General features: G+C 46.2%; 1 protein-coding gene across 1 annotated transcript in view; it reads right to left on the bottom strand.

Annotated features, from left to right (window-relative positions):
• Positions 1 to 17,286, bottom strand: part of LOC144783414 (E3 ubiquitin-protein ligase rnf213-alpha-like) — a 2,376,820-nt gene that overhangs the window by 517,883 nt on the left and 1,841,651 nt on the right. Inside the window, exon 31 of the mRNA XM_078662402.1 lies at positions 7,425 to 7,516. Coding sequence (XP_078518528.1) covers positions 7,425 to 7,516 — 92 coding nt within the window. The remainder of the gene's footprint in view (positions 1 to 7,424; positions 7,517 to 17,286) is intronic.

The raw sequence follows: 17,286 nt of genomic DNA, 5'->3' as shown, positions 1-17,286 counted from the left end.
GTCTTAATTTTATTAGCTAGATGCGAGGTGTGCGTAAATTGGATTCTTCCAACTCCCCCATAAGTAGTAGATTGGCTTCGTTCAGTAGATAAGGTCAGAAAATTCAGAGGAAAGAGCAAACGATATAAATATTGAAAGCTTTGGGACAAGAATTTATTGGTAGGGTAGGAAGGGGTGTCCAATGATTTTACCCAATGCGACCCAACAAATTCAGGGGAACCACCAAGGCGGATCCATGGTGGATAAACCCAAATGAATTTGAAGGTTCTTAAGACATGGTCTCACCTCGCTACCTAAGGGCTGTTCCATTATACCTAGCACAAGGTGACCCTGTTTACCATAACCATTTAAATCGCATAAACGAGGACAAAAAAAATAAAAATAGGGCAAAGGCCTCTATCCTTTTGGGGCACCAGAAAGTAGTGGGAATAGCAACCACGACCTACGTCTGATGGCAATACCCTCTCAAAGGTTCCTTTGGCCAAAAGAGCCTGTACTTCTTAAGGGAGCAGAGAGACGTAGTCCTCCATCAGTCAGGCGTAAGAAAGTGGCATTTGTGGCATAGTTTCCAAAAAGGGGATAGAGTAACCCTGTTGGATGATCTGGAGTAGCCACTTGTCTGATGTGATGCCCTGACAATGGGCCAGGTGATGGCAGACTCTGGCACCCTGTGGGTGCCTATGGTGGTATGAGGGCAAGTTAAAGGGGTTTGGAGGCTGCAGCAGCCGGGAGAGTGGCGGATTGGGTTAACCTCTGGCTGGTGGTCCCACACTGTCTGTGGGAATCCTGTCTACTGCCACAAAAAGGCTGTGAAGTCTGTTGGCGTTGGTGGCTGGGCATGAAAAGAGCCATGGCTACGGAATGGGCAAAAGCAGAATGGGGTTAGCAGGGGTTCATGAAGAGGCCCAAGCACATGGCAGTAGCGAAGCTGTCCATAAAGCGCTCCAACTTTGAGTCTGCCTTTTCGCCAAAGAGGCAGAAGCTATCAAAGGGCATGTCCATAAGGGATGCTCGGTCATCCCTCGAAAAGCCAGTGATTCTCAACCAGGCATGACGTCTTAGTGCCATCAGCGATGCAATCGCTCTGCCTAGTGAGTTTGTTGTGTCCAATCCGTAGCAGATGGTGAACTTCGCTGCATCTCTGCCACCTGCAATTGCCTGAGACAGTATGGCTCGGTCTCCTCTGAGACCATGGGCAGCACTTGTGCAACCAAATTACCAAATTCTAAACGGTGTGGGTGTATCGGCCTAAAAGGCATGCTGTGTTCAATGACCACAGTGCTAGGTTGGCGGAACAGAACATCCTCTTGCTGAAGATATCCAGCCTTTTGGATTCCTTATCCAGTAGAGTTAGAAGGAATGCACCAGGGTTGAATTCTGAGAGGGGAACACCCATTACACCGACAGTGTTACATCGCGCTGCCATCGCATCGCGACCTTTACATCGCGGGGGCGGTTACATCTCCTGCTTTCTCAACGCATGCGACTACTGAGCGTTTACAATTACATCGCAAGGCATGTCACTGCCAATGCGCTCACACACACGCGTTTTGAAATACATTTATGGCAAGCTCCTGAGCCACCTTTACACCTGCTTTATTTTGATTTAAAAAAAAACAAGCAGGTGCAAGGCATGTCACCGCCAATGCACTCAACCCGATGTTTTTTAACAACATGTGCACCTGCTTATGTTGTTATTATTCACACAGCTCTGGTGATGCATCGACGTTTTTTAACATAAGCAGGTGCACCTGCTTTATTTTGAAACAACAATAAACGGATTGTGCCCTTCAACGTGTGCACCTGCTTTATTTTAAAAAAAACGGATTATCAAAAGGGCCAGGAAATGTTAAAAAAACGTCGGGTTGTGCCCTTCAACGCGTGCACCTGCTTTATTCTGATCTGTAAGTGCTTCGTGTTGAAATGTTACTTTTTGGGGCAGGAATAAAGCAGGTGCACGCGTTGAAGGGCACAACCCGACGTTTTTTAACATATTCTGGCCCTTTTAAGAAGAGACGACAGGGGAATAAGTGAAAGGCATGCAAAATGCAGTCCCTGCACAGAGGGAGAGGAGGTGGAAACACGGATAGCGCTGCTGACTTTGGTGCTGGGAACCAAGGATCGAGACTCGCCTGAGCCACAAAAAAATACACACTTACAAGTGCTTCTTTTTTATGTTTCTGATTTATGATTACCTGCAAAATTTCAACAATGTTGTCAGGACAGCATTGCAGAAAAGCAACGCTGTTGTGTGCGCATTCAGACACATGGGTGCATGATGGGTGGGTGGGTGGATGAATGGGTGGACGGGTGCATGATGGGTGGATGGATGCATGATGGATGGGTGGATGGATGCATGATGGGTGGGTGGATGGATGCATGATGGGTGGGTGGATGGATGCATGATGGATGGATGGGTGGATGGGTGGGTGGATGGATGGATGGGTGGTGGATGGAAGGGGGCTGGGTGGTGAATGGATGGATGGATGGATCGGTGGGTGGATGGGTAGGTGGATGGGTGGGTGGATGGATGGTGGATGGCTGGGTGGATGATGGGTGGATGGATGCATGGGTGGATGGATGATGGGTGGATGGATGGATGCATGGGTGGATGGATGGATGCATGGGTGAATGGATGGGTGGATGGGTGGCTGGGTGGATGGATGATGGGTAGATGAGTGGAAGGATGAGTGGGTGGATGGATGATGGGTGGATGAGTAGGTGGATGAGTGGGAGGATGGATGGGTGGGTGGCTGGGTGGTGGATGGATGGGTGGATGGGTGGAGGATGGGTGGGTGGATGGGTGATGGGTGGATGGGTAGGTGGATGGGTGGGTGGATGGGTGGGTGGATGGATGGTGTGTGGCTGGGTGGGTGAATGGATGATGGGTGGATGGATGCGTGGATGGATGGATGGGTGGATGGATGCTGGATGAATGATGGAAGGCAGGGATCAATAATGGATGGATGAAAGGGTGGATGGATGGGTGGCTGGGTGAATGGATGCTGGATGAATGATGGAAGGCAGGGATCAATTATGGATGGATGAAAGGGTGGATGGATGATGGATTAATGATGGGGTGGTGAAGGAATGATGGGTGGATGGATGGATGATGTATTAATTATGGGGTTGTGGAGGAATGATGGGTGGATGGATGGGGAGAGGGTGGATGGATGAAGGGTGTATGGTAGAACTGGTGAAAGGCTGGCTGGATGGATGGATGGAAGGGTGGGTGGAGTCGCCAGCCCCATTTGTACTAATTCGTTGTTACGGCGTGCGATATCAGGGTCCGCGATGTGATGTTATGCACAATAGAAAGCAACGCATTGGCGTTGCTACAGCTGTCGATGTAACCATTGACGAGGTAATGTACTATGCGGGGTAAAAGACGCGTGGTAAACGCACGCGATGAAAAGGTGCGCGATGTATCGTCATACATCCATTCTGAGGTGGAGACTTAGACCACCAATCTCTCAGGTGTGGGGTGCTGGGTGAGGAACCTGGAATCCCTAGGAGAGTGGTGGAGGGCTTAGCCAGACTCAAAGCTGGGCATCTGAATGAGCTTTATTAAATGGGAGGAGGGATTCTGAGGGGTCAACTTCCGGCTGAAGCACCTCTGTCAAAGCCGAGGTGAGCTTAACTGTATTTCAGGGAGCACTTATGAGAACCTACCGGGAATTCTAAAGATAAAAATACCTGTTGAGGATCAAAGATATCTCTTTATTAATGAACCTTGCTGGCATGGTTAAAAACGCAGAAGGAGGCATGTCTAGGTTTATTATGGTCTTATGACCCTCACTTATATTGTCAACATGTTTCAGCCCTATTACTGGCCCGCACGAGGTCCTGGACTTTCATTAGGACTTATGCAGTTTTGTGTACCCTGGATTTTTCAGCAAATGCCTTAGTTATGTGTAAATCCCATGCAGTATGTTAGTAGTAGTAATAGCTTCTGGAGACTTGCCTAACAAAGCTTAATTAATAAAAATAATCAGGGCCCAATTTTGGTCACTATCAAAGCTAACTATTCCATTTGCTAACTGTTTATGTCACTCATGCCAACAATAACATTAATACCAAATAGGGCGGTATGTATGGCATGCTTGAAAGGTTAAATGAGTTTCTCACATTGGAATGATCACCAAGAATGAATACTACACCAGTAGAGACTCGAATCCTTGCAAGGTCCTGACAAAAGAAAGTTGAGGCATTGGTGTAATGGTTAAACACGATGACCCTCAAAAACTAGGTATAATCCAAATCCAAAAAAAGCTTTATTCGACAAGTTAAGTCATAAAAGCACAAAAGATACATTTAAAACATATCACCAAACATCTAAAAGCAATTCATAGAGGTTCTTTTCAAATTTGGTACACGCCCCAGAGGATAGAAAAATACAAATATCATAAAAACTCTATATACAAATCTGAATATCATAAAACTTTGTGGATATATCTCATTACAAACTACAATCAATGTTAGGTAGATAAAAAAGAGCAATTAATTTCACTAAAATACAGTACAGCCTGGCGTAAGCGCAGTTCATCCAATGCTTAATCGTGGGACCTTGCGCTCTTATAGTGCATGCCCACCCTAGATATTTTGCCATGGCTACAACAATCACCTCTGATGTATCGCTTCTTAGGATTCTTTCCGCCTCAGTTGCCCATCTTGTTCCCAAGAGCTTGCAAATTGGAGTCAACCAAGCACGGCGTGGGGCTTTGTATCCACTACATTCAAACAATACATGAGCCACTGATTCTTTGCCATTCAGGCACACCTGACACAAATCATTACTAAGAGTGGACCATTTGCTAGTAAAAACCTTTAGTGGCAGAGTACCCACCCTAAACTGGAAATATAATTTCCGCTCATAGGGCTTTGTGATACAATCCCAATAATGCTCTAGCCTAGGGATGGGTTTGCAGCCCAGAAAAAGCTCTGTACGAGAAGAGGACTCGCAGCCTCTCACCATGTTATTCTGAACCATTTTCCAGTATTTAGCCATCAAGATCTTTTTTGATGGAAACATTAGGGCAGATTTATGAAGGCCTTGTGCCGCCGGTGCGTCATTTTTAACATGGGAAAAAGTGACGCATCGGCGGCGCAAGGCCTTCATAAATCTACCCCATTGTATTTTTTGGATCTGCCCACATAAAGTTAATTCCCATATTCGATAGGGTAGCTCTACGCTGGCTCTAAGCTGCCTTAGCCATTTTATTTAGTGCAGTGTATCCGCTTTTATTATATCTATGAAGCCAGCCACATACTCTGCAAGTTCTGGGGTAGACCAAAGTCTTCGCCAGTACAATAGAAGACGTAATTTAGCAGTTTCCACAATTGGTTTTCTTCCTAGATCATTCATTAACCAGAGTGCTGGAGTAATCTGTGGCAAGTTGGTGATATTTCTTAAGAACTTATTTTCAGACAAAGTAAGTTTAGATAAGTTCTCATGCCCCCAGAGCTCTGCACCATATAGGGCAAAGCTAATGACTTTCATATTATATATCTCAATAGCAGGGCTGATTATCTCAGAGAATGAGGTATTGTATTTTTTTTGCAGCACCCCAGCAAGTTGGTGATGTTTTAGGGATGCCATGTCAACCTGGTGTGTCCAATTTTGCCCCTCCTGGATGTTAATCCCTAGATAAGTGAGCTCCTTAACTTGATCTAGCACGACGTTGTTGATTTTAATGCCCCTCTTGAAGACCCTGTGCAGATTAAAGGCCATCTGTTTTGTTTTGGACACATTGATCTCCAATCCACGCCTAGCGCAGAACTCCTCAAGGATTATTAGGGCTCTCTAGAGCCGACTTAGTGTCTTGGAAATGATCAGTGTGTCATCCGCAAACATAAATATGGGGACTTTTTCGCCAGCTAGTGTCGGTGCATCTGTGGGGGTTGACCTCATGCAATTCACTATCCCGTTTATATGTAAGGAAAATAGGGTTGGGCCAACACACAACCCTGGCGAACATCCTTCTCTACTGGAAAAAATTCTGTAACTTCGCCCTGCTTACCCCATCAAATCTTTGCCTTGTTTCCCTCGTGCAACCTAATAAGTGTCAACAGGTCAGGTGGTGGCACATTTCTTGTAAGGTATAATCTTGTATTAATTGTAGGCTCCCCCATAACCATTAAAGAGCTTACTTGGTCACCAAGGTATCTGGACAAGGACTCTATGGTGAAGCATGAGAGTGCCAATAATACCCTAGGGTTGTTACCTGTGAATACTTATAGAGAGATATATAAAGCACCAAGGGATTTCCTCATGTTGTTTTCTGTAGCTTGGTTTTGAAAAGGTGAGTGAACGCTGACACTACTTCTCACTCCCCCTCTTTTAAATAGGATCTCTGAAATTAGTTCAGTGGGCAGGAAGGAATGTGAGGACATTATTGTAACTAAGCCACAGAATTCTGTTAACAGTAGAGCATTAGTTAAGAGAGCTGTGCTCAATTTCGATAGCAGCTTAAGTGACAGCTTCAAACTAGCCACAATAGAACTTGGCACCACAAAGTCGTCTGCAATTGGAGATGCTCCGTAGAACGGGAATAGGGTTTCTTCGTCATAATAGGTGCCCAATGGTTACCAGAGAATGAAGCAGCAAACATTAGCAGCATTGCTTTCTGTAAAATGTCAGTTTTCTATTCAAAAGACCTATGAGCCTACCTTACCTATGTCACTTGCCCAAGGAGCACAGGCAGGTGATGTGGCGACCAGACACCAGCTTCTATTTGTACACGAGATGCACTGGATGAAACCCTAGATTTAGGAGACATTCTCCTCAAAAAATTTTAATAAATGTTTTTATAAGCATTTAAAGAGACCAAAATTGCTTGGGCTGTGGATGTATGTTTATGAAGCTGCTGAAATAAAGAAACTAATGCCATTTGCACAGTTGCCGTCTGAAACAGAGGTGCAGATGTAATTTCTGGGATCTTTGAGAATCCACACAAATAAGCATTTAGCACCAATTGTTACTGGTAAATAGCTATTGCGAAACATTTGCTAGATTTATCCCGGTATCCAAGGGAAGGTTCATCTAAGGAATTTGTAAAAGCCAGCATCTTTTACAGTTTTAGGTTCAGAGGACAGTGGCATTGGCTGACAGCGGGGAACATCATGCATCTTTCAACCAGTGTCAGTTAGCATGGTGGTCTCACCAAGTACAAGACCATATGCGCAAATAAAAGGACAAAGGAGTGGGAAAAGTCATTACTGACCTGGACAAGAGCAGTGTGTAGTTTGTCAGTGCTCACTGTGCACATGCTCATGCCAGTGAACAACGTAAAAAGGGGGGGGGGGGCGTTTGTGTGAACACAGTCAGTGAACATTCTGGTCTGCTTTTTCAGCAGAAGTGTAAATTAAGTCCCTCAAAACCAGCCTTAAAGATTTGCTCCTGAATTAAAATATTTATGGCCTACCTTGAAAAAGGATTGGACAACTTTTTTCCAGCACTCTTCCCAGTTGTCTCGATTTTCTCTTGTTAAAATATCCTTAATGTTGCAGTCACTCTCTGAAAGCAGAATATAATCATTTAGTATTGCTCTTTACATTTCAAAAAAGGCATCTGTAAATAATGAAGATCACCACACATCTCATGACAGTAGAGATTCTGAGGAACCAAGTCTTTTGGTCTTTCACTTTTTTACTGGTAGCAACACTGAAACTAATGTTTGCTACTTCCAAATTCGTGCATTTTGTTGTTGAATTGTTGAAGCATCGACATAAAACCCAGATGGCTCCGCAAAAAGGTTTATGAGGTTTAGCTAAACAGGTGCAATTAACACAATGAAAGTGCTCAAATGTACATTATTTGAGAGAAAGCGAGGTATCCAAAGGATCTAGCCCAGGCATAGACTTCAGCTTTCTGGAATGCTGATAAAACTGTAGCTGTTTTTATTGTTGTCCCACCGGCAATGGTACAAATTAACAAGTTACTTACCTTTGTTAATAACTTTTCTGGTAGAGATGCTATATTACTGCAGATACCTCACAATGTAAATTTCCCCAGGTGTCAGTATGGAGCAGGAAAACGTTTGTAGCAATTCTCTGGCAAGTCGGTAATTGGCATAGTGCAACTAGGCCTGGGTGGTAAATTCAGTTCCGCTCCCGGAATTTGGGTAATTTCGCGTTCCGCGGAGAATGCAGAATTTCCCAAAATTCCGCAATCCGCGGCTTCACGGAATTCTTTGCTTGTTCGCACTTTCAAAATGCGTGTTCGCAAGATATTTCTCCCCAAGCCCGCGAACAGGAAAAAAGCATCGCAAACGGGCGGAGCAAGCAATCCTGCGTGTTCGCAGAACTTTTGTGTGCTCGCTGAGATTTTTTACCGTTTGGCGGAGCTTTGCGTAGCACGACTACGCAAATTCCGCCCACCCCTAAGTGCAACTCCATGCCGGATCCATTCCACCCCGGAAATTACGTTGGAGCCTGTTGTATTCTGATGTGTGGTTGCTTTAATTACCAGAATACGTAGGACAGTTCTAAGTGGAATGTGGAACTTCTAATGAGCAGTTGGGGTCATCGCACTGTGTGTTTCAGCTGTACATGTCTCTACTCTTAAACTCAATAAACTTTCAAAATTACACTGGCTGCAGAGCGGCTTCTTCAGAGCCCCTGTATATATGCTCCATGTTCATGTGCTGATGTCGGTTTCTTTCTGATCTCTGTCCAAGCTGATGGACGCAGAGGCTTACAAATCAAAATATGGCAGTGTGCAGACTCTGTAGATTGAAACCCTATTAATAGATTATTGGAGACCACTCAACAGAACAGGGAGGAAGGTAAGTCAGTAAGGAATCTGCAGTTCAAGTATCAACCAGAAAAGGCATTACTAAAGGTAAGTAACTTGTTCTTCTGATAGAGACTCTAACTCCAGATTCCTTACCTTGTGATTAGTACCAAAGTAGGACTTCCACCACCGGTGTTAGCTCTATGGAATGGCTCAAACCGGAAAATCCTGTAGGAAAGATTGGGAGAAATGCCTGTCCAGCTGGACCTGGACAGCCCAGACTGTAATGTTTGGTGAAAATGTGGAGAAATGCCCACATAGCAGCCTTGCAAATCTCCATGACTGACACACTACCAGCCAGTGCAGAGTAGCAATCTGTGCTCAGGTGAAATGGGTACGCAAGCTTTCTTGAGGCTCCTTCTTCGCTAGTCCATAGCAGATCTTGATGCATAACACAACCCATCAGGAGATGGTTCTCTCTTGCACTGCTTTGCCCTTTTTTGTTCCAGAGAAAGAGATGAAAAGCCTGTCCTCCCGTCAGGAATCTCTGGCCTGATGTACGTAAAAACTAAGTGCTCTCTTGTGGTCAAGTCCGTGAAGGTGTTCCTCCTCCTCCTCAGAAGGGTGCAGCGGAACATAGGAAGTCAGCAAATTGATTAATTGCCCTTTACAGAATGAGGGACTACCTTCAGCAAGAATAGCGACTTTCTCCTGAGGACCATTCTGTCTGGAAAAAATGAAGTGTATGGTTGTAGGACACATAAAGCCTGCAGTTCACTTACTTGCCTGTCAGAGGTTATTGTGACGAGGAACTGTCTTGATGGTCAAAAGATGTAAATGGCAACTGAACATAGGTTCAAATGGAGTGCACATTAGATAAGTGAGAACCAAATCAAGGACCGACTGCGGCATCATAAAAGGTCATGGCGGGAACATGTAAGTCAACCCCTTCAGAAAACGCATCACAACAGGTGACTTGAAGAGTGATGGCTGAGTCAGTAAGCACGGGAGGCCAAAAGGGACGACAAATAATCTTTAAATGTTGCCACAGCATGGCCTTGTTTGACCAATGAGAGACAAAGCAGAAGGAAGTCTGACAACTTGTTTGCAAGGCTTGAACATGATGGAGGGAACACGAAGCAACAAACTCCTCCCAACGCCCTCCCTATATAGTTTTAGTGGAAGGGTACCTGGCTGCAAGAATGACACCAACCACTTCGGGAGGAAGATCAAAAGCAATCAAAAACCATCAGCTGTCCCACTCAATCTCCACGCTTGGAGGTGTAGGTTGTGCAAGATCAGGTGCAGGACCCAGCCTTGCTGCTGCAACTTGCAGTCCTCCCGAACGGCAGCCATATCGGAGGACATATGCTCATGGCAACATCCACGATCCCCAATGAGGTGGAAGCATCTCCTAAGAAGGATTGCCCTAGGAACTCCAATACACAAAAGTTTTGACACTGCACTTTCTTTTTGGTGGCAAATAGATTGAGACAGTTAATCCCTACTCCTGGGATATGCCTTGTGTCGTCTCTGAGTGTAACTGCCATTTGTGATCTGTTAGGCAACGGTGGCAGGGTTCATCTGCCCTTCCATGTAACCCCTTGGCTGCTGGGGTAATTTTCCTGCTGTGCTGGGGCCAGGGGGGCGCGCACAGCGCCCCGGTGCTCATGACGAGCTCAGCTCGTCATGAGCTACAGTGCTCCTGTGCTCATGACGAGCTCAGCTCGTCATGGCCACACCCGTTTCCTCAGAACACTCAGCACAGCAAGGGAATTATCCCAGCGTGCGAGCGTTCTAATGGCCATGACGAGCTGAGCTCGTCATCAGCACACGAGCACCGTGGCTGATGACGAGCTGAGCTCGTCATCATCATGGGAGGGGTTAAAGATAGGATCAGGGAGATGCCCTGACCATTCAACCACTTCCAGAGACGCCGAGCCTCCTGACACAAGACCCATGCCCCAAGTCTACCCTGTTTGTTACAGTACCACATGGCTGTTGTGTTGTTTTTGAGAACTTGTACTTGTTCTCCATTGCTGGGTGGGAGGAACATCTTCAGTGCCAAGCGAATCACTCAAAACTGCAGGAAGTTGATGTGGAGTCGAGTTTCCACTGCAGACCAGACCCCTCTGATCTCCACCTCTCCCAAATAACCTCCTGAACCCGGTCACATGACATTCACCACGACCGTTAGCTCTGGGTTGGGTAGGGAGAGGGGTCTGCCGCAGGTCCAATTGTGGCTGAGCAGCCACCAATGCAGATCTTTTCTAGTCTCCTTCGACACTTGTATGGACTCATACAAGTATCCTTGGGGCTAAGCCCACTGGAACTCCAGATCTCACTGCAGGCTCACCATGAACCTGGCATTAGTCCAGAAGCAGGATGCAGGAGGCCAAGAGGCCCAGAAGCCTCAGAGCCGCTCTCATTGAGACCCAGGTCAAGGGTTGATCCATCTGGATCATATCCCAAATGTCCTGGACTCTTTGAAGGGGAGGGATAGCTTGGAAGAGCACTGTATCCTGGATTACACCAGTGAAGGAGAGCCTCTGTGAAGGAGCAGGTGTGCTTCAACATGTTGATGGAAAAGCCCAACGATGTAAACTGGTCGGCCATAGTCTGTAGGTGGCTTACGACTACTCGAGGTAAGCCCTCCTTCAGTAGCTAATCGTTGAGCTATAGGAAAACTGGTACCTTAAACTTCTGCAGATGGGCTGCGACCATCACCGAGGTGACCAACTGAGGTGCACTGGTAAGACAAAATGGAAGCATGGAGAAATTAAAGTGCCCGTGGCCTATCTGAAACTGCATCTAACATCTGTGGGACTGCCGGACGGGGATGTAGAAATAGGCCTCCTGTGAGCGTAAGATCCAGGGCAAATAGAACTTAGACGAGAGTGAGCATCTTGAACTTGTCTTTCCAGACGTAAAACTTCAGAGGTGAAGATCTAGCATTTGAAGAAGGCATATGTCCTTCTTTAGCACCAGGAAATAACAGGAGTAACAACCAGTTCTGATCTCTGACGCCGGCACACTTTCTCTTGCTACATTGGCCAAGGAAGCCTGAACTTCTTCTTGGAATATAGACAAGTGGTACTTAATGAGGTGTTGGGTGTAGGCCCCAATCCAGACTTAATATTTATCTCTGAAACATGGATTAGTAGCTGTGCTCTGCCGGAGGTTACTGTAACAACACCAGTCAGATATAAGATTCTGAAATGCAATAGAAAAGGCAGGGTGTATACCTTTGCCTTGCAGAGCACAGTGCCTTCATTGTGGACTGTGAAATGTCAGACTTCCAGCTGTCCCAAAATTCACGGTGCTGTTCCGGGGTGCTGTTATTTGCAGGCCACCCAGATACAACTCTCAGTTGACATCCAATCTCTCTTCCTGTTTGTCCCTCATACTTTTTAAATATGATCAGTTGGACAGGAAGGGCTGCCCAAAGCAATACCCTCATAGTGGTGGAAGGCTATCGCCTTCACCAGGAGTTGAACAGCTCAATCATGGTGGTGGCAGCATACAGTGTAGAGATCAGATGTAGTGAACAGGAACCTTTTAGCTTGTATCATTAGAGTGAGGCCTACAGGCTCATTCACCTTTTAAAATGTTTTGCTGCTAAGTGCTTAACTCACCCTTGGCCTACATCAGATAGATGTGGAGTGCTGCACAGCTCAGGAGGGGTGAATCTGCACTAGTTGCAAGTGTGCCTGGGAAAGATACAGTACAAGAATGGTGCAGTACTGTGCACTACATGTGTGGTTAGTATAGTATAGTATTCCTGAGAAGAATATATTACATGAGAGATGTAGTGCTGTGCAGGGCATTCACAGGGACCGTATGTGCTGGGTGTATGTGTGCTTGAGTGAAGTACAATACATGAAGGGTGAAGAATTGTGCAGCGTGCACATAGTGACTGTTGGATGGCAGTGCATGTGTTTTAAAGTACAAGTTACTTACCTTCAGTAACAAATTATCTGATAGAGACTCTATCTAACTGCTGATTTGTTACCTTTTAACATCCCCAGGCATCAGAATGGATCCATAAGATTATCGAGCAGTACCCCTGTGCGCTGGTAGGTGGTGTGAGTTGGCTTTGTGTCGGCAAAGTTGGAAGCGATGTGCGCGGTACCTATATATGCACCACCTAGGTACGCTGACATTAGTTACTTTTGTGACTTTTCATGCCAAGAGCACAGAGCCACAACGAGAACTGAACTCTGGTGTGGAAAAAAATAAGGGCCAGATGCATCATGCATTTTGCTCCTCGCAAACGGGCTGAATCCCAGAATCGCCCCATTTGTGATCACAAAAATGCATTTCTGATGCAATAAACCCAATTTTGCGATTGAGTATTTAGAGGGGGCGTGTTTAGGACATCCCTTGCAAATAGCGAATACTAACGGTATGCATGAATATTTTGTGACCGTGAATGCGGTCGCAAAACATTCGCATTTTACCACCTACTTCAAGTAGGTGGTAACCCATTCGCAAATGGGAAGTGGTCCCAAGGGATCCCTTTCCCTTCCCCTTTGTGAATGTTTGCAAAATCATTTTTTTAAGAGCAAGCAGGAGTCCCACGGACCACTACGTGCTCTTAAAAAATGAAATGAAAACTTTTTTTTTTTAAACGTATCTGATTTTCCTTTAAGAAAAACGGGCTGCATTTTAAAAAAAATTGCTTTATTAGAAAACAATCACATACATTGGGGTCTGCTGAGCCCAGCAGGCCACCATCCCTGTGATTTTTGCGATTCCTAGGGGGTCGCAAATTACGACATACCTCATTAATATTCATGAGATAGGTCATTTGCGATCTCCTAGGAATCGCTAAAATTGTTAAGACAGTATTCTATTAGGGTCCCACCGGTGGAGTCTCTCCTCTTCTTTAGAGGGATGAGGTGGAGCAAAAAAGGTAGAGAGTGATAGTCTGGCTTACATGGAAGAGAGTGACTGCCTTCGAAGGAAGGAGGCATGCATCCAGAGAATCAGTTTGTCCGCGTGCCTACAATTCAATGACCGTCCTGGCACTTGTTAAGGCAAATAAGAATGCAGTTTTGATGGTCAAGAGGCTAAGAAGGCAATTGTGTAGATACTCGAATGGAGCACACATTAGAATGGTGAGACCCAGTTTGAGGTCCCACTGAGGCATGATGAATGGTGCAGGGGGAAACATATGGTGCAGGCCTTTAAGGAACCCATCCACAACAGGTGACATAACGAGAGAAGGATGATCCGACAACTGCAAAAATGCAGAGATGGCAGAGAGACAACCCTTAACTGTTACCTAGTGCAGAGCCCTGCTGGACCTAAGATAAAGCGAACAAGAGAACCTAGGTTAAAGGTGCAGAAAGGAGGTCAACATTGTGGGAAGCACACCAGGACACAAACTTAACCCAACGGCAGCCGTATACAGATTTGGTGGAAGGATGCCTGGCTGCGAGAATAACATCACAGACTTCAAGAGCTGACTTGGAAACTCTAGCACACAAAACTGCTGCCATAACGAGTTCTCAGCGGTGGCGAACAGATCTAACCAAGACTCTCCCCACTGATGAAAGAGACCTTGCACCACCTCTGGATGGAGATGATATTTGTGATTCACCTGGCATATTTGGCTAAGTTTGTCTGCTCTGGCATTCAGAGATCCCACCAGATGCTGCTACCCCCAGGGAAATACCCTGATGTTCCAGCCATGTCTCAGAGCCTCTTGACACAGGGTCCGCGACCCCATCCAGCCCTGTTTGTTGCAGTAGCATATGGTGGTGGTGTTGTCTGTAAACACCTGCACCAGCCTTCTCTTGATTGGAAGAAAGGCTTTTAATGGCAGGCAAATCGCCCAAAGCTCTAAAAGGTTTACTTGAAGCTTGGACTTTATTGGAGACCAGAGTCCTCTGATCTAAACTTCTCCCAGATAGTGCCCCAGCTCACTGGATCGGTTACCACCATTAGATCTGGTTGGGGAAGGGAGAGGGGTATGCCACTGACCCAATCGCGGTTTGTTAGCCACAACGGCAGGTCATTTCCATTTCCCTCCTAGATCTGGACCATATCGGAAAGATTTCCCTGATGCTGCGTCCACTGGGCCTTCAGATTCCACCGCAGAGCCCACATATTTCTGCAGGCATTTGTGACTAGCAGGATGCAGGTGGCCATGAGATCCAACAGCCTCAGAGTCAGTCTCACGGAAAACAAGATAGAGGCTGAAACCTCGGTAGCATAGTCTGAATATCCTGGATTGGCCGCTTGGGAGGATAGGCCCAAAACTACACTGTGTCCGGAACAGCTTTGATGAAGAAGAGCGTCCGAGAGGGAGTCATGAGTGACTTTGGCATGTTGATAGTGAACCCCAGCAAGTGCAAGAGGTTCACCGCAGGCTAAAGGCAGGTGACAACTACCTGGGGCAAGCCCGCCTTTAAAAGTAAGTCATTGAGTATGGCGCAATGGTCAGCTATCCCAAGTGATGCAGCTATTCGGATATCGAGGTTGGGAGGCCATTGGCATTGGTACAGTAAGGGCAGTTATGCATGGAGGTAGCCTGAAGTCTTTTCAAGAGCTACAGACAGAATTTAATATGCCCCATACACAATTTTACAAGTACTTGGGACATGCCCCCTCCCCATATTTGGTGCAACAAGATACTATACCAGAATTTAACCCTATTGAGGCCAAAGTGTTTATGGGAGATCTGGGGAATCACAAAATAACTAAGATCTACCATAAGCTCATAAATAACACCCCCACCACACTACATAAAACACAGGAGGCCTGGCAGCTAGACCTGGGTCCCCTTGACGAGGATGATTGGGTGGAGGCGCTCGAATCCCCACGTGGAGCAGCAATAGCTGCCCGCTTGCGGCTGATCCAATTCAAATACCTGCATGGGGTATACTTCACCAGATATACGCTATGGCGTGCGGGCTGATTGCGTCCCCTGATGCTTGCGATGTGGGGCGGCTAAGGGTAACTTCTTCCACACAATATGGCCGTGTACGTCCTTATCGCAGTTTTAGAGGGGGTTGCTGCGTGCCTTTCGGAGGTCCTGGGTTGGGATATTCAACCCATGCCTCGATTGTTTATGCTTCATATAACTGAGAGACTAGGTGGCAATAAATAAAAGCGCCACTTGCTGTTTCTAGGCCTCACACTGGCTAAGCGCGATGTGGCTAGGGTATGGAAGAGTGAGTCTCCGCCGTTGGTTGCGACCTGGAAGAAAGGATTAGACTTTTGTATGGGTCTAGAGATCCCGGTCTTTACAGCAAGAGAATGCCCCCAGAAACATTATAAGATATGGATGCGGTGGGCGGATCACAGAGGACTAGACTTAGAACCTCCCCCCTCTGTCTCTGCTGTCGAAGAATTGTTGGGTTAATTGTACTGTGCTACGATATGGATGAAGACCTAATCTAAATGTGTACTAAATTGCTTAGACCTATATGTCTTAGATCGTTGAATGCCTCCAGCCATATTGCTACGGCACTATTGTTTGCTGTTAAAATCTTATTTTTTCTTTTCTTTTTAATGTGTTTTTTACATCAACACAGATATACTATTGTCGAAACTTTTGAAATCATTGCTATTTGTCATTATCTTTTACTAGTGTTTCATAGGACGTTGAATTTGTATCGGCTTTCAACAATTAAAATTGAGTTGTGAAAAGTGAGTCATTGAGGTAGGGGGAAGACTAAAATCCCTGACCTCCGCAGATGAGCTGCGACCACCGCCATCACCTTGGTAAACACTCGAGGGGTGCTGGTAAGGCGAAAAAGTACCACAGCAAACTGAAAGTGCTCATGGCTCACCGTAAACCGGTTTATGGGCCGGCAGGACTGGGATATGGAAATATGCATCCTGCAAGTTTAGCACTACCATCCAGTCTCCTGAATCTAAGGCAGATGAAACTCGAGCAAGCATGAGCATTTTTAACTTCTCCTCCTTCAAGAAGAGGTTGGGAAGGCGCAGATCCAGGACAGGACTAAGTCCTCTGTCCTTATTTGGCACCAGAAAGGAGCAGGAATAACAACCACAACCTTCTTCTAATGCAGGCACCCTCTCTATTGCTTTCTTGGCTAAGAGACCTGCCCTTCTTGATGGAGCAAGGAGAGATGGTCCTTTGTCTGCCGATCATAATTGGGTGGCGTGGGTGAAAGCGCTGTCACAAAGGGGAGGGAGAAGCCCATTTGGACTATTTGTAGTACCCATGGTCTGATGTTTTTGACTGCCAGTGGGGGAGTTGATGGGGTATCCTGCCCCCTCTGGGTGCACATGATGCTCTGAGCGAGGACTAAAGAGGCTTGGAGGCAGCGGTTGGCGGTGGGGTGGTAGACTGACTTGACTACTGGCTGCCTGTCCCAAATGGTCTATGGGAACCGCGCCCTCATCTACAAAAAGGCTGTGAAGCCTGCTGGGCATGGTTGGAGACCCTTCCGTAGCCACGAAAGGGACGGAATGCGCATTGGGGTAGGCAAGACCCACAGACAAGCCCAAAGACCAGGCTGTAGCCCTTGTGAGAAGTTGGCCTGATATATAATGTTCACTATTCTAGTGAGCAC

Source organism: Lissotriton helveticus, chromosome 9 (genome assembly GCF_964261635.1).
Source record: "Lissotriton helveticus chromosome 9, aLisHel1.1, whole genome shotgun sequence".
In the NCBI taxonomy this organism is placed as follows: domain Eukaryota; kingdom Metazoa; phylum Chordata; class Amphibia; order Caudata; family Salamandridae; genus Lissotriton; species Lissotriton helveticus.
The sequence above is the reverse complement of the archived record's forward strand: the minus strand, read 5'-3'. Positions and strand labels throughout refer to the sequence as shown.